The 21,023-nt window shown below is 41.2% G+C and overlaps 1 protein-coding gene across 1 annotated transcript in view; it reads left to right on the top strand.

The window, feature by feature from the left end:
• CMYA5 (cardiomyopathy associated 5) overlaps positions 1-6,895 on the top strand; it is a 53,647-nt gene extending 46,752 nt beyond the window's left edge. The window contains exons 11-13 of the mRNA XM_043547365.1: positions 1,426-1,525; positions 5,047-5,223; positions 6,616-6,895. Of these exons, the coding sequence (XP_043403300.1) occupies positions 1,426-1,525; positions 5,047-5,223; positions 6,616-6,868 (530 nt within the window). The 3' untranslated portion in view covers positions 6,869-6,895. The remainder of the gene's footprint in view (positions 1-1,425; positions 1,526-5,046; positions 5,224-6,615) is intronic.
• The last annotated feature ends 14,128 nt before the right edge of the window (positions 6,896-21,023 follow it).

Here is a 21,023-nt window from a genome sequence, read left to right as displayed (position 1 = left end):
TATGAAAACAATGGAGTAGAGTGGCAGGGCACCCAAAGGTGGCATAATTGCCCCAAAATGCTGAAATTTAGTCTCCAAAAGTAACCAGTTTATTGTGACATATTTATTGGGCCTGCTTCTGATTTGACTGACCTTTAGTATAAATTGGGAATAACTCAGCTGAATTTAGTAGAGTTATGCCAGTGTAAAGCTGGTGTAAGTGAAATCAGAATCAGAACCAGTGGAAACTGTCCAATGTTCTTCAGGTTCTGGAATTTTGTACAACTCCTATGAATGTAAAACTCCTAAAACAATACCAAGTTCTGCCCTGATTAGAGCTATGCAACCCTAGTGAATTCAACAGTTGACAGAAACTGATCTTTGCATTTCAGCCCCTTGTGTGCCTTACCTGGGTATGTTTGGGGATTTTTTTTTACCTTGGCAAGACATTTCCTAATAAAAGATTCTATTCAAAATTATTCAGAATGATGTGAAACACAACTAAAAGTCTGTAAGTGGATTTAAAAAACAACAACAACGTAGTCCAGTGTTTTAGGAGAAGATACATTATGGCAGGCTCAAACTTCAAGAACTGTGTTTTGAAAAATAATTGACTTCAAAACTTTTTTTAATATCAGGGATCTCTGTGTTGCCCCAAAGAGTTTTTGAACTACCCTAACCACTTGGGAGCCTTTGCCTTCTTTGGTATAACATTATCCATTACTAATGAAAAAGATTTTGACGGACGCAGAACAGCTTGTGGCAATAAGATTAGTAAAGAAATGTGGAGAACAATCACAGCAACAAACCCTACGTAAAGTAGTCATACAGTTTTCCAGCATATCTCTAGTTGTCTTATTTTTATTTTTGAGTGTGTGATTACCTATGGCAGATTCACTTGGAAGTCTATGTAGTGAGGCCGTTTTTATGATTGTGCTATTCTAGTGGGGAACTGGATTATGATAGTTTAGTAAAGAAAGTTATTAAAGTTCAAAACTGCTGGGATCTCCTTTGTGAAACTTTCATGTTATGCTAGAAAATGCTACAAAAATAAAATTGGCTGTCAATGCTGGTAGCCACTGCTGCTCCTGCTGTATAATTATTTTATGTGTGGGAGAGTGAAGCAGGGAAAACACTGCTGATACAGGTGTTGCCCTGATTTAAGGCTTACTGCTTCCACACACCACCTCCTCCTTTTGTGAAAATAAGATGGATCCAAGCTGCCATGTTCAGATCCAGATCTGAATTTCAAGAGAAGAGTAGTTGCGCCGAAGGGTGCACTGTTCAGGCTCTGCCCTTCTCTAAGAGAAACTCATCCTTGCTGCTGTGTCTTGTTTAGAAAACGGTAAATGTTGTTGTATTGTTTGGTATTTTATGATTCACTTCAAATTAGCACTGTAGTCATCCCTGAACTGGTGTGTGTTTCTTTATCATGAATAATAACAGGAACTAGATTTCATGTGATGAGTGACACAGCTCATCCTGCTTTGCAAGTGTCTTCCGATGGAACTGTGATATGCCTTCCTGAGAGAACCAAATTCACTGGGTAAGTATAAGAATCCTGAGCACGGAAGTTCTAATGTCTCCATATGGGGCCAGACTCTTCAGGCTTGTTTACACCCAGTTTTTGCACCAATTTAACTCAAATGGTAGAAAAAACATTTAGTTAAATTGGTGCAACACCCTGATATGGTATAACTGAGTCTACACTGGGAGGCTGCACCAGTTTAACTAAGTTATTTTTTCTACTGATTTAGTTAAATCGGTGCAAAACCTGTTTGGTCAAGCATTCATTGCCTTGTACCTTGTATAATCTACCCTTGCACCAGGTGGGTGCAAAATGCTTAATCAAATGGCAGCATTTTATGCCCACTTTACACAGCTGTAGATGATTATTTAGGGTGCAAGGAAGTGGAGAATTCACCTTAAAAATAAAGATACACTGGACTTGAACTGCTTTAAGAGGGAACAGAACACCTCTTCAATGAGAGCAAGAATCTGCCTCATCTTGCATAAGTCAGCGAGGCCTTGTCTACACTATGTGGGGAGCTCAATCTAAGTTACGTAACTTCAGCTATGTGAATAACGTAGCTGAAGTCGACGTACTTAGATATACTTACTGTGGGGTACACACTATGCTATGTGGATGGGAGATGCTCTCCCGTTGACTCCCTTTGCGCTTCTCGTTCAGGTGGAGTACAGGAGTTGACGGGAGAGCGATCTGCAGTCGATTTAGCGGGTCTTCACTAGACCTGTTAAATTGACCGCCGATGCATTGATCGCTGCGGATCGATCCCTCAGTAAGTGTAGACAAGCCCTGCATTTCTAGAAACTGAATGGGATAGTGCTTCAAGTTTAGCACTACTGTGAAGTGGAAACAATCACAGCTACAAGCCTAAAACGGTACTTGTTTTGTGGTCACACCAATTTATTTCATTATTTGTATTTATAAAACAGCACCTATCTCATGCGATATTTGCTCATGATAGTAGATTTTAAAAAAACTTATAATAAATTATTATTGAACTTTAGAAAACACCTTTGTTGTTCTAAAACAGAGGTATCAAGGGAATGTTTCAGAAAAAATAGCACCGATGTTGTGATTTGTTGTTGTATTATTAATTAAATGATTTACATTATATTAGCAACAATATGCTAGGCACTGTCAATATAGATGATGAAATGGGCCAGATTATCTGGTTCAACTGGCATAAACAACCACCTTTATGCTCTCATATCACAGTGTGGTCTCTGGTGTAAGCTTAAGCAGCCTGAAGGCTATTCTAATTTATGTGTGACAGTCCATGGTCCTGGAGCTGTGCAAAGTAGCTGGCTCACATCAATAAATTAGATGTATCGTGCCTGTCCATTACAGCTCAAAATATTGAAACACTCCCCTCCCTCAAAACCAATATTTGAAGGTTGGGAGAGTGGGATACAAAATACTATCAAAATATACACTTTAAAAATATTATATTCTAACTTTTAATATTAAGAGAGGAAGAGACGGGTAACAAAACATTGTATCCTCAAATGAAAAAACCGTCAAACTGGCTTATCCAGACACCTTAATAAAATTGAGGCCAGATGGAAGAGAAAATACAACATATCAATGTCTGTCAGTGTGATACTATTTTTAATGTTGTAAAGAGGTTAAAGCTGCACTGAGAAACCTTCCCTGAAAATTAAACTGATAAAAACATAAAAATGGCCATAGTGGCTCAGACCAGTGGTCCATCTAGCCCAGTGCCCTGCCTGCCTTCTGACAGTGGCCAGTGCCGGATGCTTCAGAGGGAATGAACAGAACAGGGCAATTAGTGAGTGATCTAGCAGTCAGAAGCTTAGGGACACCCAGTGCATGGGGTTGCGTCCCTGACCATCTTGACTCATAGCTATTGATGGACCTATCTAACTCTTTTTTAAACCCAGTTATACTTTTGGCCTTCACATCCTGGTAACAACTTCTACAGGTTGACTGTGTTTTATCTGAAGAAGTATTTCCTTATGTTAGTTTTAAACCTGCAGCCTATTAATTTCATTGGATGGCCCCTAGTTCTTGTCTCATGTGAAGGGGTAAATGACACCTTCATATTCATTTTTGTCTACACTGTTCATGATTTTATAGATCTCTATCATATCCCTCCTTAATTGTCTCTTTTCTAAGCTGGCCTGTCCCAGTCTTTTTAATTTCTTCTTGTATGGAAGCTGTTCTATACCCCTAATCGTTTCTGTTGTCCTTCTCTGTACTTTTTCCAATGCTAATATATCTATTTTGAGATGGGAAGTGCAGAACTGCAAGCAGTATTCCAGGTCTGGGTGTACCATGGCGTTATGATATTTTCTGTCTTATTATCTATCCCTTTCCTAATTGTTTCTAACATTGTTAGTTTTTTGACTGCCACTGCACATTGAGCAGATGTTTTCAGAGAACTATTCACAATGACTCCAAGATCTCTTTCTTGAGTGGCAACCGCTAATTGAGACCCCATTGTTTTTTGTATAGTTGGGATTATGTTTTCCAGTGTGCATTACATTACCTTGCACCTATCAACACTGAATTTCATTTTATTGCCCAGTCACCACGTTTTGTGAGATAAAAATTCAGAGAATAAGCTACATACTGGAGTGACTGGCTCTGCCCTTGTCTTTGCCCATACTCAGTTCTCTGACTCTTCAAGACCCTTTCTGTCTTGAAAATTGCCCCAAGAAGACCTGATTTGTGATTTTATTGCCATATTGACCATGGTTAAAAATGGCTGTTCATCTTACTTTCTTTTCATAAGGAGTATTCACTATTCTCTCTTTATAGCTCTTGCCCGTCGACTTACAGCATCTCCGTTAACGTGCTACAGCGACACTGCTGCACCGATGCAGCGTTTTAAGTGTAAACTTCCCCCAAGTCCCTTACGAGCCTAAATCTCATTTTCAAAAGTGACTCCTGAGGACTGGTCTACACTAGGAAAGTTAAACTAGTATAACGATGTCAGTTAGGGATGGGATTTTTTTTGTTATACTGGTATAAACCCTAGTGTGGATGCAGTTATACCTGCATAGAAGGTGTTCATACAGATATAGCCTGTTTGGCTTCCTGAACCTCAGTAATCTACATTGGTACAAGCACCTTTCTACCACCATAACCATACACATACTAGGGTTTTTTTCAATCTAACTGTACTAGTATAATCAAGTGGCAAAACTTTCTGGTGTAGACCAGCCCTTAATGCCTAAGTCTCTTTTGAGGATGGGACTTCTAAATCAACCAGGCACATTTGAAAATGTTGTTCTACATCCTTGTGTCTCTTTTACTGGACATCATAAGGCTTTCTATAATGTTTAATAGTTTTAAATTCTCATGGTGAGTTTACCACAATGTGCAGGTAGAATCAGAGGATTTTTGCTAAAAGTAACTAAGCTTTTTATGTTGAAAAGCTTCAGTTAGGAGGAGGATGAAGTTAATATCTAAGCAATATAAGATGCTGCCACATGACGTGACTATAATTGATGAAAAGAACATTATGCAGTCACTATGCTGAAATACTGGCTTTGCTGTATTCTCTTTGTTCATAGAATTCCATCTGTCCTGGGTGAGCTGCTGCCAGCTCGTGGTCGGCATTACTGGGAAACCACCGTCACTGGCTGCAAAGGCTACCGGATTGGAATCTCCTATAACTCTACCCCACGAGGCAGCATCCTGGGGCAGGATGATACTTCTTGGTGCATATGTTGTTGTTCTACACAAACAAGGTAAAGCTGAGTGAGTCTAGGTAATTGCAAAGTTACATTTTTGCACATGGTGGAAGACATCTTTATTTGTTTTTACTTTTTCAGATTTAAGTCATAATTAAAAAGATACCTATAAAAGATCTCTAGGTGCCCGGACACTTAGTCTGACAGCAGCTTAGCACACCTGGCAGCATTAAAAAACAAACATTTATCAGGCACAAATGAACCCAACCCAACTCAGCTCAGCCAGCCAGTGGATCAGATACAGGGTTCTGGGGACATACTCTCAACTATCTTGCAAAACCCTATCAAAAAGGGCTTTTGGAGCATGTGCGGAAGGTCATTTCTGGAGCATGGAGCAAGTTCCAGAGTCCTGGAGATCACACAAAGCACACCCTGCCAGCCATTCCACTCTTTTATAATGAGGGGGATCCAGCTTGAGTGCCCCTGTGGCTGCAGCTGTGGCATGGGGAAAGGGACAGTCCAAAGTCACTCACAGGGAGGGTTATAATTTGTCATGAGGTCACTGTGGTTATGGAAATCCTGAACTGGAATGGAGTTGGTGCAATCTTGGAAATGGCTGTATAAAGACATCTGATTAGGCCCGAGTGGTGGGGTGGCTTGGCACACAGGGTTCAGCACCACTCAGGTTTGGCCCCTCTGCCTCTATCTGCAGAGCAGTGGATGGGCAAAACCAAAGTGGTGGTACAACCCTGTGTGCCAGGTTGCAACGCCCAGCAAGGGGAGCCAGGCCCAGTCCTATGGGACAGAACTGCTGCTGTGGGGTGAGAGCGGGGTGGGCTTGCTCTCCTTTCTGTGACTTATCTATTTCCTCCTTCCCCCCTCCCCCCCCGTGCACTTCTGGCATGAAATTTACTAAAAATTTCCAAGATAAAATCGTAGCCCTGTTTATAGGGCATGAGCATACTACAGATTCAAGTAAAGTGCCAAACTTTGGGGAGTACATTTTTAATTTAATCCTAAATCTGAGCATATTAGCAACAATCAACTAAATGCAGCACTTGAGACAAACAGGGCCTGATCTTGTGAGGAGCTGAGCATCCTCAAATCCCCATGATGCCATAACTGGACCCAGAGGCCGGAAGAGAACAAAGGTGGCATTGATGAATGAGATCAGAATGGGTGCCTTTCTCCTGAAAGAGAGTTCTTTGAAATGCTGAGGAGCTAGTGTAAGAGTTCAGAGTGTACAGGGTAGTATTGTGAAATAACTTCACCTTAGATGTGTAGTAAGTTTCATGCTTTTCAGAGATCTCCTTCAATGTGTGAACTCCACTGTGCAAAGTGTGCGAGAGGCAGCAATTTGTTATTGGCTGGGAAATAAATGGTGGTAGTTTATTTCTGATTAATGGCATCATGGATTCTCATTTTGTTTCTATTTCCCATTCTCTACAGTTTCATTTATAAATTCTTCCACCATGATGTAATGAATGACATTTATGTGATGGAGCAGCCAGCCAGGGTCGGAATTCTGCTGGATTATAATGCTGGGAGACTTTCATTCTTCAATGCAGAGAGAGGACTAGTTCTGTTCACCATCAGGCACAGATTTACCAATGCTGCTCACCCTGCCTTTGTTCTGGAGAAAGCTGGCGTACTTAACCTGCACACAGGAATGGAGCTGCCAGAGTTTGTGAAACACAGCTAATCTCTTGCTTTCAAACTCTCCGGAAGACAAATCATTATAATTTTGGGGGGGGGGGGGGGGGGGGGGGCAGGGAGAGGGTATCTATTTTTCTCTTAACAAATGGTACCCACACCATTCTCCCACACATCAACACTAATTGTAATTATACACAAAGCACTCTGTGCATGGAGAGGATAATAGACTCCTTCCCACTTAGTATGTATCTTGTGGTATATATTGAGTTATTCTCTAAAGGAAAAAGGTGTATATTAGAACCAAGCATTGGGAGGGGGAAAGATAAATTCATGAACAGGAACTGCAGTCTTTATGACGATAAAAAATAGTTACAATACTAGCTGAATTTTTTTACGTGTGATGATGATCTTGTATATGACATAAGTGCTTCTCTCTTTGAGCTTTAGAAATCTGCATTTCTACAAAAATAAATGGGCAGAGAACATAAGATTAAAGGGGCAACATTTTCAAGCCAGCCCCAAACTAGCCTCCAACGTTGCTCACACAAATTTTGAATTTGTAGACCCCATATTCTGCACCCACATTGTTCAGACAGACAGAGTTATCTGATTTGTGTGCACACAGGTATCTGATTTGTGTAATGTGAATAGATGTTCAGCAAAAATATGCATATGCAGTTTTGGAGTCCGAAGTGTTGCCTGTGTTTCTGGCCCTAAATTTACTGCCTGGATGGTTTAAAGGATAGATAGGGTCCTATAGCCTGCAACCTGTGGAGTAAAATTGTCATCAACCTTCCTGTGAATTGTCCCTTTTTCATCTTTGACATAATTGCTGTTGCCTTTGATCTTACCTTACCCAGTTTCACACTTAAGTGTAGAACTCCCCATAGATGATGTCCTGCTCTCGTCTTTTTGTCCCATTTGAGCTTTGTCTACACTAGCATTGGACCCTAGTTAACAAGCTGCAATGCTTGGGGGCTATTGTGATGGGCTCCCTAGAAATTGCTAGATAAGAAGACGAAGAGGGCATCTGAATATGATTAAACATTGCCAGCAGAGCTATATTCTGGTATTAACCCTGGCCAGTGTTAGATAGACCTGTATTTCAAAGCACTTTACAAATCAGCGCTATGGGCCCTTCCTCACCCGGCCAGATTTATTGGTGGTGGTGCCAGTGAAGCCCTGTGAACCCCGGGTGTGTATTCACCCTAAGGGATGGCAGGCAATGGGATCCATGCTGTCCATCCTTGTGGTTCCCTACTGGGCTCACTTCTCATCTCAGTTAATCCCTGGTACCCTCTTAAGTAAGTGAGGTTTCACATGTCTAACTGAGTGGAGTTGCTGTTGAAAATAGTTTTTTAATTAATTACAATTTAGGTTTCTGCTTGTCAAGATCACAGTTGGTGTCCAATCTGCAGTCTGTTATTTTTTTTATGATTTATTTTAGCAGCACCTACAAGTGGGCTACAGGCGTCACAAAACAATAGTAAGACATATTCCATGTCCCATAGGTTTTACGCTCTGAGTTTGGTGTAGTGACAGATGTAACAAATACCTGGCTCGCTGGGAGCATCCTGGAAGGAGTGCATCCTAAGGAGTCCTTTGAATCGAGAGAGGGATTCAGCTGGCTTGTTGGCTTGGGAGAAGGGAGAGTATCCCATGTGTGTGAAGGGGACGGTGTAGAAAAAGCCTTGGAACACACAAAGGGGGCACTGAAGGTGATGATATTATCAGAGCTGAAGGGGCCGGGGGTGGAAAGCAGAAAAACAGAATAGGCGGAAGAGAGGCTAGGTCAGAGGTGTAGGCTGTGTGCATTCCTAGAGCTCCCAGAAAGCCAATGATTTCACTGGAGATTTGAGTGCTGAAACAATACAGGGTTGAGTTTTTAGTAGGTAAATTCAGAAAATATTTATGAAAATGAAACTAAATATGCAATTCCCCGTTTTCCAGTTGTTTTATTTGCAATGTCCTCTACTACTTGTCATTGCTGCATCCTTGCAGGGCAGCTGTGTCCCACGATCCAAGGTCAGCTTCACTCATCAGCAATGACATGATGTATTGCAGGGGGGACAAATCAGGGTTAAGGAGAGCAAGAATGGCAAAGAAAACCAAAACCACTTTTTGTGACAAACTAGAATCTTTCAGGCAATATTTACAGATGACAAAACAAAGCCTTGATTATAACTATTCATTGTTGTACAGGTAGCATTATAATAGTCCTTCTATATCAAAGGCTTTTTCAAAACTGTTCCAATTATACAAATACAGTATCTCTGTCGGTTTTGAAGGACTACCTGATAGGCTTCCCGGATGTACTGTAAAATTCCCTTTATCCAAAAATCCTAGTTATCCAAATCCAGTGTGTCCCCCAGGTAGTCCTGTGTTCAAAATAGCACTTCCATTTAGCTGAACACTTGGTTATCCAAAAAGTTCAGATGTCCCCCAGGCCATTTAGCTAAATGGGGAGGGTTCAGTATTTTTATATTTGCGTTTTTAAGTTTCAGTTTTGATCTTGGATGCCTATGTGCATAGCACCAAAAAGTGGAACGTATTTGCAGGACTAGAAATCAGCTGTGCCCAAAATTTAGATTTCACCAGCATTTTGTCACTTACGTACTGCAAAAGCTAGACCTTTCAAACATAAGAGGTGGTGGTTGTGTGTTGACCCTAAGCAGTATATAACTCTACGCTTTTGTTATTTGCATACTTCTGTCTGAAAACAGAAGACCTGGGGCATTTTGCATTAGTAATATATTCCAAATAACTCTGGAAATATCCAAGACAGATGAACTGGTCAGATGCAAAATAAATATAGAACTGTCTGCCCATCTGTGACTTTACACCTCTTCAAAGCAAATTAGCGAAACAAATGCAAAATCCAGCATGCAACACATCATATGAAGCTGTGATTCTGTCTGGTAGATTTTGGGCCAGAGTCTGTTTCAGTTAAATCCATGTGCATGGGAGCAGAATTTAGCCCATTGGATTTATAGATTTAAGTAAGGGTTCTACTCATCCACAAACAGGGTGAAATCTCAACTTAATTGTCGTGAATGGCAAAATTCCCATAGGCTTCAGTGTGGCCAGGATTTCTCAAACAGTCTATATGTTTTCTGTGAAGTATGTGGATAATCTTAATTTAACCAATAATCCAAGAATAATGCAGTGCAGATTACTAAAATATGTGGACAATGTCTATTTAATTGACCTGTTTCAAAACACCATGTGTGAGAGAACGCAATAGAACACTGAATGCTGGTAGGAAAAGGATAAATATATTTAAATGGTGAAAAGCACATTGATTAAAAACAATTAGTTGTTGGGTTATATGCATTTTTGTTTGCAGCCACCAGGAACTGTCTATAAGAAATGAGGAGCAAGGTGTATATATTTGATGCCCACTCTGATGTTGGATACTTTTTTTTTGAGCTGTCAAAGCATTTATTTCTTGCATAATGCCAGTCTCAGTTACTAATCTGGTCCACATTAATTAATGTTGAATGAACAAATAGCGTGGAAGCTCATCCTAGCTTGGACAGCCAGAACAAAGCACATGGTAAATAATATGTATTACCCAAGACTTGTAAGCATACATATTGATTAGAGATTTACCAAATTTACGAGAAGTACGAATGTTGAAATCCCACAATATGATCTGCCAAAACACAGCAGTACGCAGTGTAAACTCTGCTGCCCCTAAGAATCTAGAGATGCAGTTACGGTGCTTTTTGTATTTGCTTTTGTGAATACAGGGCAGAGATGAGCTCCTAGAATTTATTTACCAGAATGTGCTTCTAGTGTAAGTTTGAATATAAAATATAGTCACTCTGGCTTTTCACTATGACATATATTGAATCAAGATGTTGGGGCTTGTTACACCCATTTTTCAGGATACTGTGATTAATAGCTACCTATATAAAAACAAGATCCAAGTAAATATACAATATTGCTAGTGTTCTTGAGGCTGTTTTTGTTTAATGATACATTATAGCTGCGTGAATTATTTTTGATGCATAGGCTGCTGGCTCAGCTGGTAGTGGTTGAGACATTTTTCCAAATGCTAATGAGTTTATGCAATATGTGTACACAGTCTGTTCATCATTCCATGCTTATCATTGCACAGGTGCGCTTCAGAGTCAAGACAATGCAACAGTAAGAAACTAAGGATGCTCGAAATACCCTGGGGTGTGTTTTTGTATTGAGGCATGGGGATTTGCACTTGCCACTGTTGTTAGCATTAATTAATATTTGGCCTGATCCAAAGCCCACTGAATGGAAAGATTCATGTTAGTTTCACTGGGCTTGGATTAGGTCCATAAATCCTTGTGCTCGGAGGTAAGAATAGATGCCTGACTATATGAGATGATCATTAATTTCTACTGTCAAAAACAAGTGCTGAATGGGACTAGTATAGATCGTATTGATCCACAAATCTCACTTAGGCCTTTCTGTTCCAGAAAAAAAGCTAAATGCTTCATTTCAGTGCCAGCTTGTAATATTATATATCAAGCAGAACCTGCTTTTATGAGTGCCCTGCAGAGCATATGGGGTGGGGGTGTCTATGAGCAATAACTTCCTCTTCTGTTGCAGTCAGTAGTTTTTTTTTTTTTAAGGGAAACATCACTTAAGTTTAAATTTCTTTGTACTAAAGATTGTCTAGAGAGACCTTATTTTGGAGATACGGAATGGAGGAAAGAAAAAAAAAACACATTACACTATGAATTATGGAATTTGATTATGGTATCAATCACCAAGCCTATTTTAAAGTATGACATGTAGGTGCTAAATCGCCATTATTGTGGTGTTTTCTTTGGTATATGATTGAGCTACACATTCTTAATGCCACTGTAGGGTTGGGTTGTTGTTTAATAGTATATAAAAACTAATGTGAAGTTAGATTCATTTGGAATTTCCCTCTTCTAAAATCATTCACAAATTGGGACTTTAGATAGGTTGAGGGTTAATTTTGATTTTGAAAATAGCAATACATGTTATAGCATCACTAATCTGCAGAAAATCATTCATATTTAACTAGCAAGGAATTCATAATCAACTATCAAAAAGCTAGATCCTATCAGATTATTTACCTAACCAGTGAGGAAAAGTAAATGCCCCATTCTGCCTTCAACAGTGTGTTGTGCAAATGAGTTTCAAAGTTCATTGTAACAAACAGGAATATTTTTGCTTATGTTCTGCATACCAGAAGGTAGCATTCTCTGGTCATGGACCACATCTCACTGCAGTTCCTCATGAGGCACAACATGGGGGGAATGGAAAAGAGATTCCCCACAAATGGAAGAATTGTCCCAATTATAGTTAAGTCATCAGGTGAAAAATGTATAATTTAAAGTATTATTCTACCCTGAAAAACCTTCTTGCACAGCATATATGTTGCCTGAGTGTATTCAGAGATGCATTTTCTCATTTTACTGACAAAATACATGTTCACTTATTTTAATTTATTGCGGCTAAACCTGCAGAATCAATGCTGTTAAGGAGGAGTGATGTTAATAATTGGCATCTATTACGTATTATGCATCAACAGATGTGGTAGCTAAATTCCAATCAGCTATACCTTTACAAATCCACTTAAGACCAAGGGATTGCACAGATGTAACTAGGGGCATAATATGCCTTGCAGAATCTTTATTTCAGGTGATAAGGCACAAGAAGGAGAGAACCCAGTATGACTTTCAGAGCCTAATCTGGGGGTGCAGGGCTGACCATGAGAAAAATCACCTTTCTGCTTGTAAGTCAAGCATATATTAGATATACCAGTCCTGCGAGGTGCTAAGATCCTCCTGAGGGGTGCTTAGCAGACTTGGATCATGGGACATGATAAATATATCATCCCACACACCCATTTTCACAGAGCAACTTTTCAGAGCAGAACTGCACCTTCAGGTAAAATTAACTAAGGTTATCTGTAACCGTGTACTAGTTATCTGCCTGTTTTTCTTATGTTTCCTCAACTAGACCTATTAAAATTCACACTCATAAAGCCAAGAAGCCCCACTGAAATGATACAAATAGTAATATGTAGAATAAAACCATGTAACTCCCATAACACACACAGTTGTCTGTTATGTGCTGATTACATAAGATCAAGGAATCCTCATGCAATTCTTTCTTATACATGTATATTTTCGTATCTCTATTAATAAATGCCATATATAAAGTTACTATTTACATGGATACTTTATAGATTTATCATACTGTCAGTGCTTAATAAATAAATGTTGGTTATTTTATCTTTTAAAAGGTGAGATTTCCTTTCCATTCACATTTCCATCTCTTGCTTTAAAAACAGTCAGTCAAAGATTGTTCCTTGATTCAGCTAATAGCACATTTTATAGAGGAGCACAAGACATTACACAGATGTTTGTAGAGCTCTCATCACCATAGTATCAGAGCCCCTTTGAGGCTTAAGTCAGAGGCATCTCTGGGGAAAGGGAAGAGTCCGTCATAACTGTGGGTCTCGGCCTGCAGAACAAATTTTTATAAAACTCCCATTGACGTTTCCGGACTGCAAGACTGGGCCCCATATGTTTGTTTACAAAAGGCTGCATGAGACTCTAAAGTACTCTTCCTGAAGATAAGAGTCTGCACAAGTAGTACACCAAAAAGAAGAAAAGGGCCAAATCCCTCTTGTCTTACTCAAGGAGGTAGTTTCATTAAAGTGTATGAGAGGATTTGGCCCATTTAGTGTCACACTTTTTGTTTCCCTAGTGTATGTGTAACAAGCTGGATGGTTACTCTTCATTGGTAGATTATAGCATTTTTGCTGCTTTTTTAAAGATCTCCATTAATGGCCAAATAAGGGAGATGCTAAAACCCTGAGTGGTTATAAGCACTTCTCTTTAAAGTCATCTATTTTTCAAAGAAAGCTAGAATTAATTAATGCAACTCTGTTAACAAATACAGTATTGATATTGAGTTAAGCAGGTTGGTTTGATCTTCTGGAGTTCAAAATAGTAGTGAGCTCATCTCTTAGCAACCGAGCTAAGGGCTGGCAGTTAAGCTTCTTTTAAAATATAGAGATATTAAACTGATCGAATTATCTGCATTTCAGATTTTTAAAACTAACATCTAGAATTTTCATTTTGTGTAGACAGTACTGTGGAATCTGTGACACTACATACCTTGTGGATAGTAATGAATCTTTTAGAATGAAGTCTCTCTCTGTGATAACTGTGGAGTAAAAATACCTGGATGTCTGTTTTAAAGATGATGCATATTGTGTGGCCAAAATTTCCCCCCCCTAAACTGCATTGACGTTCTCTTATCTGCAGTGCAGCGATAATAGAGAGAATTAATGGTTTTAGTGTAATGGGCTAACGTAAAGCCACAGATGTGTGCTTTAATGAGATGCTGATAAGGAGGCAGGTTAAAAAACATAAGGACAACTAAAGATGTGGAAGGGGAAGTTAGTTAGGAGGACAGAAGCATGTGGACATTGGAGAGTTTTAAACCAAATGAAGGTATTTTAAGAATTGTACTGCAGTCTTTATTGAATATTACAAGTGCAGAATATGCAATAGGAATCTGTCTGGTGGATCAGAGAGCAAGCATGCAGATCAAGGGGGAGAATTCTTCTAATATATGATACACACATAATAGCATATTTAAATCGGCTGTAACCTACTTTCTAATGTTGTAAACCCAGGTTCTGGGAAATGAAAAAGAGAGATGGAAGCAGTGATTTTACCAACACTACAGCTAGGTGTTCGACATTGCAAGAGAGAAATATAGGGGAAAGCCTGAGACGCATGCTGTATTTAAATTCTTCTTTGTAGAAATAAAGATTATTTTTGTAAAGTGTGCTAATTTTTTTTAAGCAAAGCATTAAATACGAAAATTCATATGCTTTCTATTGTAATATGCTGTATTTTACCCAGGCTGTTGTTGAAGAAATGTTGTTGGAAGTGGTTATTTCATTAAACATACTCAGAGAGAACGTCTTTTGTTTTTCCTTGTTGAAAAATCTCTATTAACTGATCATTGAGAAGACACTGTCGGTTAGGGGAAATGAGCTGTATTATTTTAACTTGACTCTTGGTGTCTTTTTTTTTTTTTTAAACTTGTAAGGTGATCTTAGACTTTATCTGAACCTACTAGATCACATACATATTCATTTGAAAAGGATATGTTACAAATCTTAGGAATTATCCCCAATAAGTTTAGAAATAATAAGAAAATAAGTTTAAACTCCGAATGATGGTGCAAGCTTCATGTCCAGCTTCAGACCCAGGAGTGGAGGACCCCCCTGTACATAGAGCTCCCAGGACAACTAGTGCTGCATCTACATGGACGTCTTGGTCACTGGAGAGCGGTAGACAGGTAGGCAGTACTGCAGCACAGACTACATCTATGATACCAAAGTCCTCATCTATATCCACCTCTAAGCAGTAGGAGGTAAAAAATAAATCTCCAAGAAGTTCTCAGTCACTGTCTCACAAGAGCTCAGCTCCCAAGCGGAGTTCCATGCAGGCTCCAAGTGAGGGTGGTACCACAAAGATGAAGATGAATCCGTCATCCGTCAGGGGGTTGGACTAGATGACCTCCTGAGGTCCCTTCCAACCCTGGTATTCTATGATTCTATGATCTAAGGCAGACTCAGTACCAAGTTTGGATACCCATACCCAGAGTGGCAGAGACAGGGCTGAAAAAACTAAGCCCATCCCTGAACAACAATTCATACTGATAAGAAAATCATCAATACCAAAGACTGCTCATCTACCTACTGTACTGAGGGAATCCCATATCACGTGCTTAGTACCAGGTGCATTGGTACCGAAGCCGTCCTCTACAGGTACCCACTCAGCCCCATCTTTGATACTGTTGGTACCATAAGAGTTTAGGTGCCCTAAGGATCTGAGAATATCTCCTGAGCTGGAGTTTCCCCTGTTAACGAGTGCTGTGGATTTGTCAGTGTCAAGCCTCTCTCGGTCACTGACTCCTCTATCACACACTCACCCTCATCCACTCTGCAAGCTGAATGGCTATCTCCCCATTAGACTATGTGGAAGAGGACTCATCAGACTCAAATTTTGGTGCAGGGTTCCCCTACCTATTCTAGGACACATCCCTCTACCTCCTATGCTGATGTATTACAGGAGGATAGACCTCAAATGGCATCCACATGGCAGAAACACAGATGACTTCCTCCACCAAGGCCATTTGGGCCCCTTCATTTGGTTCTTTTTCTAATCATTATGCTTTGAAACCTGATCAGAATCTCTGACCTTAATGGAGGTTATGACGCACGGCCAGGAAGGGTTAAACATCCTGAAGGATAAATGACTCAAATTCAACTCTTAAAGACATATAGGGAGATTATGTTTGTGTTTTTGTGTATTTACATATATATGGGTAGTGGTCAACATTGTAATCAATGGTCCCTGTCTATGCTGTATTCTGTTAATTCAAAGATCAAAAGAACATCCTAGCATTTAAATGAACTGTAAAGATAGGATATTGCTGTATTCATCTCTCTTTGAAATGTATAGCCAAACATCTGTGAATGGCAAAAAGCAGGCAACCACCTTATGTTAATTCGTGTAGCTAAGTACCAGTGATGGACCTACTTCAAAGTCGCCCCGTTTACCTATTGTAAGCCAAGGGACTCCGACTTGTCAAATAAGGCTTGAAATTGTATAAAAGATTCTTGGGTCCCGATCCTGTCATTTCAGATCTGCTTAAGCTTCATTAGGGGAAGTTTGAGTGACAAGATGAGATCCCAGTTCAGCTGATACACCCTGAATATGATATTGGACATTGGACTATAACCTGTGGACTAAATTCTAAAAGAACTCTTTGCAACTACAAAGCTCACCATCTCTGCTATGAATCTGAACCTCAAGAACTGAACTCATGTCTGTATGTATAGTGATCTTTTAACCATACTCTCTCTCTTCTCTTTTTAAATAAATTTTAGTTTAGGTAATAAGAATTGGCTGTAAGCGTGTATTCGGGTAAGAACTGAAATATTCATTAACCTGGGAGGTAATGTGTCCGATCCTTAGGGATTGGTAGAACCTTTTATTGTATATGATGAAAAAGATTTTAAGTTATCTTCATCATTCTTGACTTGGGTATCTGGATGGAGGCCTGAGGCTGGGTTACTTTAAGGGAACTGTGTTTTGGACTTCTGCGTAAGGTATAACAGAAGCTGTTTGAGTGCTGGCTTGGTAAATCTAAGTATTGGAATATCCACCAGCTTTGGGGATTGTCTGCCCCAATCTTTGCAGTTCACCCTAATTGAGCGACCTCAGCTGGCTCCCACTGGGCTTCCGGTCACAGGGGTATTGCTTGGGAGTCACCTGAAGTGGAGCACTCACAGGGACACTACTCAAAGAAGGAGAGGTTACTCACCTTATGCAGTAGCTGGAGTTCTTCAAGATGTGTGTCCCAATGACTACCTGTCATCCTGCTTTTCGGCTTCGGTGTCTCCCTTGGGGGTCTTTGCGACGGAGAAGGAACTGAGGACGGTTCACCTGCGCAGACCCATATAGCCTCGGTGTGGGGCATTAGGATGCATAGGCCAAATGGGCACGGCTATCAAAAAATTTTGATCAAAGACATAGGGAACAGGCACAGCTGAAGTGGGACACCCACAGGAGTACATATCTTTCAGAACTCCATTTATTGCACAAGGAGAATAGCCTCTCCTTCTCAAACACTTGTGCGCTGTGGTCCTTTTGTAAGCCTTGTGGCCTGAAACTTCAAAGGGTAAGAAGCTCTTTGCTCCCATCACATGGTGAACAGGTGGAAGTATGGCTACAGAGGGCCCCATTTGCATAAACTTTCTACCCAGAATTCCTCCAGTGGCACTTTGGGACTCACCATAACTGCATACAATGTCCAGGGTTAGTTGAAAAGTGGACCTGAATTGAGAAGAGAGAGGACGAAATGCTCCTATATTGTGGCAAGGAGTGCATCCCTGGAGCATGGACTCTGCTCTGGGGTCCTATTTGTTACTGATTCCTTTCCAATGGGGGTGCTGTGCTGTTAGGAGGATTCTCTGATGAAGTGCAATGCAGAGAGGGCTCTTCTGAAGCCTCTGAGAACAGAAGCTGAGTGAACTCTGGTGAGGGCTGTCCTACCCAACCATTAAATAAAGCTGAAATCACTACAGCCGGATGAGGTGATGGAGCCTCAGGACAGGTGTGGGCAGCACTTCCCAAGGGACTGCAGACAGGCCTGCATGCGGGCAACTCTGGACTGTGGGACTATATGGCCTACTGACATCAAACCATGAGTTTGGCTTAGTGAATGGGGAAGGAGAAGTGACATGGTAAAAAGACATTTGCCTGTGGGACACGCACACTGTGGCTGGGGAACTGACTTACCGGAATTAGTTACCATGCGGGAGTGATCTATTGATCATTCATATAGATAAATGCTGCTGTGTTCTCTTCCCCTAATAGCGTTTTCTTTGTTTCATACAGACTCCGTGCTTGCAGGTGGGGAACTATTGGCTGTGAAGGGGGCCCAGGGAAGCTATTTAGTGACATTCTGTGTGGTTGTGTCAAGCTGGTGGTTGTAGTTAGTTTTCAGAGGGAACGCCAGCTTTTTCAACCTGGCCCTTTTTGCTGGTAGCAACATCTGGCAGAAGGGTTACACTTTGACACCCCGATCCAGCAAAGCATTTAAAAATTTCACGGGTCTTAGTGCCTACGGTGTGACAGAAACATACATGCATTAGCCAGCTGGAGGGGTAGGTGAAATCAGGCTTAAATGTGTAGCATGTTTCTGCAAATGGATGCCCTTATTGAAAGAGCCTGCACAGGAGCTCTGTATGTTTTCCTGCTGGGCTTGTAGCTCTGCATGGCAGCAGACTTCCCTTTCTGAACTCTACTCCTGCACAACAAAGAACATGCCGGAGCAGAAGGTTGCTCCCATGCCCCGACCCTGAGTTGTGCAAAAAGGGGAGCTCTGTTCCTCTGCAGGGTAAGAGCTGCAGCGGAGGGAAAAGCATGTTACATGTGTAGCTCCCAAGTGGCTCAGGGAGAATGAGACTCTTCCCTTCATGAGAATCATAGGAGCTCGGCCTGACAGCTTCCTCCAGCAACTCCCTGTCTTAGAGCTCCAGTTGTGAGGGTTTAGGAGCTTAGAGAGCCCCTCCACCCACCCCCAGCGGAATATCAGGCATGCCAGGGTATGGCAGAGAATATTCTTCTGCTATTCCCAGTTTTCCAGTTTAACAAGTGCTTCTGCCCCTTCTCTCCCAGCCCACTTGCCCAACAGACTTACAAAAGCTCATGAAGTGCCAGGCCATGTCCCTCTGTTCTACAGTGCACATAAATAATATTAACAGGATTATTTTCATTTGCTGGTGCATTTTAGAATTCCTGCAGGAAAATCAAAGGGCACTGAAGAAGCCTGCAATCAATTAGCATTGCCGCATAGAGGCTGTTTTGCTGCAGAATTTGTTGTGGTTCTCCTTGCATAACTTTTGAGGTGAGGCTGCATAATTGAGCCTTGATGCACTGTACAGCACATATGAGGCCTTGTCTGAGATGTTATGGGGCAATTCTGCTTTCTTTGGTTTGCAGAAATGCAGTGGGTTAGATTGTAGAAACAGCCTATGGCTTTCATCGTCAGAGGAATAGCCTCCAGGAACAAAATAACAAGCAAGTACACTAGAAGTCGTAGCAAGCACTGCACCTTCTCTTCCATCTTTCATGCAGCCAGTAGTTAGAGCACTGAATCCTATCTGGACAAGTGGGCACACTGAGAGAATACACCAGCATGAGATGGTCTCTCTCTTTCTCCTACCTACTCCACGATATATTCAGGCGAAGTACTGTATGTATAGAATAGCTTATCAAAGAGTGGCCCCAATGGTATGATGAGATTACAGTTTTCTGTGATACCACTCCTGGAACTATCACACTAGGAAAGAGATTTCTGGTAGTCCCAGGTTTCTAGCATGGATTTCATTGTGTCAACTCATCACTCTGTCCGAGGTGGTGATTTCTCCCCAACTGCTACTCACTGTGTGGTATTTCCAGGAGGAGAAAATTGTGCAATACTGGGGGGTCACATAGTTCCTGTATCCTACTTCCCCTGCACTGTCCCAGGTCCTCAGTCAGGTGAATGAGGTGGGTCCATCACAATCTTTGAAGCTGTTTGCTTTGGGAAATAGTGCTCCTTGTCTCCTTTTTGCCTGCAGTGTTACCAAGCTCTCAAAAGCCTGAAAGCTCATTCATCTCCACCTGACCTCCCAAGCTCTTAGCAAAGCTAATAGCAAATCCCCTTGGTTTTTTAAAATGTATTTCAAGCCACCAAAACAAACTAAGCATTGGAAATCTTGCGTGTAATCACATCTCAGTGGAATGATTCTGCTTCCCCGTGACATTTTGGTGAAACAGATTCCAGAAATTTTGCAGAGGCCTAATGCCCACATAGTAACCCAAAGAGTCTGCTTAGCAACCGAGAACTGCTTCAGGAAAAAAAAATCCTTCACAGTTTGGGAGCTGGTTCTTGTGACCGTCGTCATAAGAAAGAGGAGAGCTGCAATCGTATAAGGTCAGTGGCATACGGCAATCCCATCACAAAGACCTCCAGTACCTAAATGTGGGTTTATTCTTCACCCTAAGAACTCTGTTAATATCTGAACTTAGCCAGATATGTCTCAAAGACCAGCCACAGCATTGCTCTTGGATCAGTCATAGCTTCCCAGGTGCTCCCAACACCCAAAGCCTGCTGAATTCTTTCCTCCAGAAGGCTGAGTTCAAGACCAAGAGTCCTGAGGTTGCTGCAGAGTGTGAATGACTGTTCATTGCTCTATCAGCTCTGAACTTGGCAAGGGTGCAGTGAAGGGGGGAGGCTGGGGACCCAGTCCCCCAACCCCTCTTTGGCCCCTCACCAAAGCGGGGTGGTGTAATAGAAGAATTTCTTCCCTGCTGACATGGTGGAGGGGTAGCCAGGCCAAATTCTGAGTGGGTGGCATTGTCAGTTCATGCATGGGAGCACAATGCCACTCAAATTTGGCTTATTTTGGTTGCTTGGTCCCCAGTCCTTCCAGCACCCATGCCACCAGCAAAGAAGTAAATGACTTGAGTTACTGGCTCAGGTTGGGCTCATATTTGATATAATAATATATGATGCCCCTCTCCTTAAGAATAAAGGATCTCTCGCATATACACATACCCCACGACAAGACAACAAGAGACTGTATGTGAAGAGGAGAAAAA

Source organism: Chelonia mydas, chromosome 5 (assembly GCF_015237465.2).
Source record: "Chelonia mydas isolate rCheMyd1 chromosome 5, rCheMyd1.pri.v2, whole genome shotgun sequence".
Classification (NCBI taxonomy): Eukaryota; Metazoa; Chordata; order Testudines; family Cheloniidae; genus Chelonia; species Chelonia mydas.
This window is presented reverse-complemented; position numbering and strand designations above follow the sequence as displayed.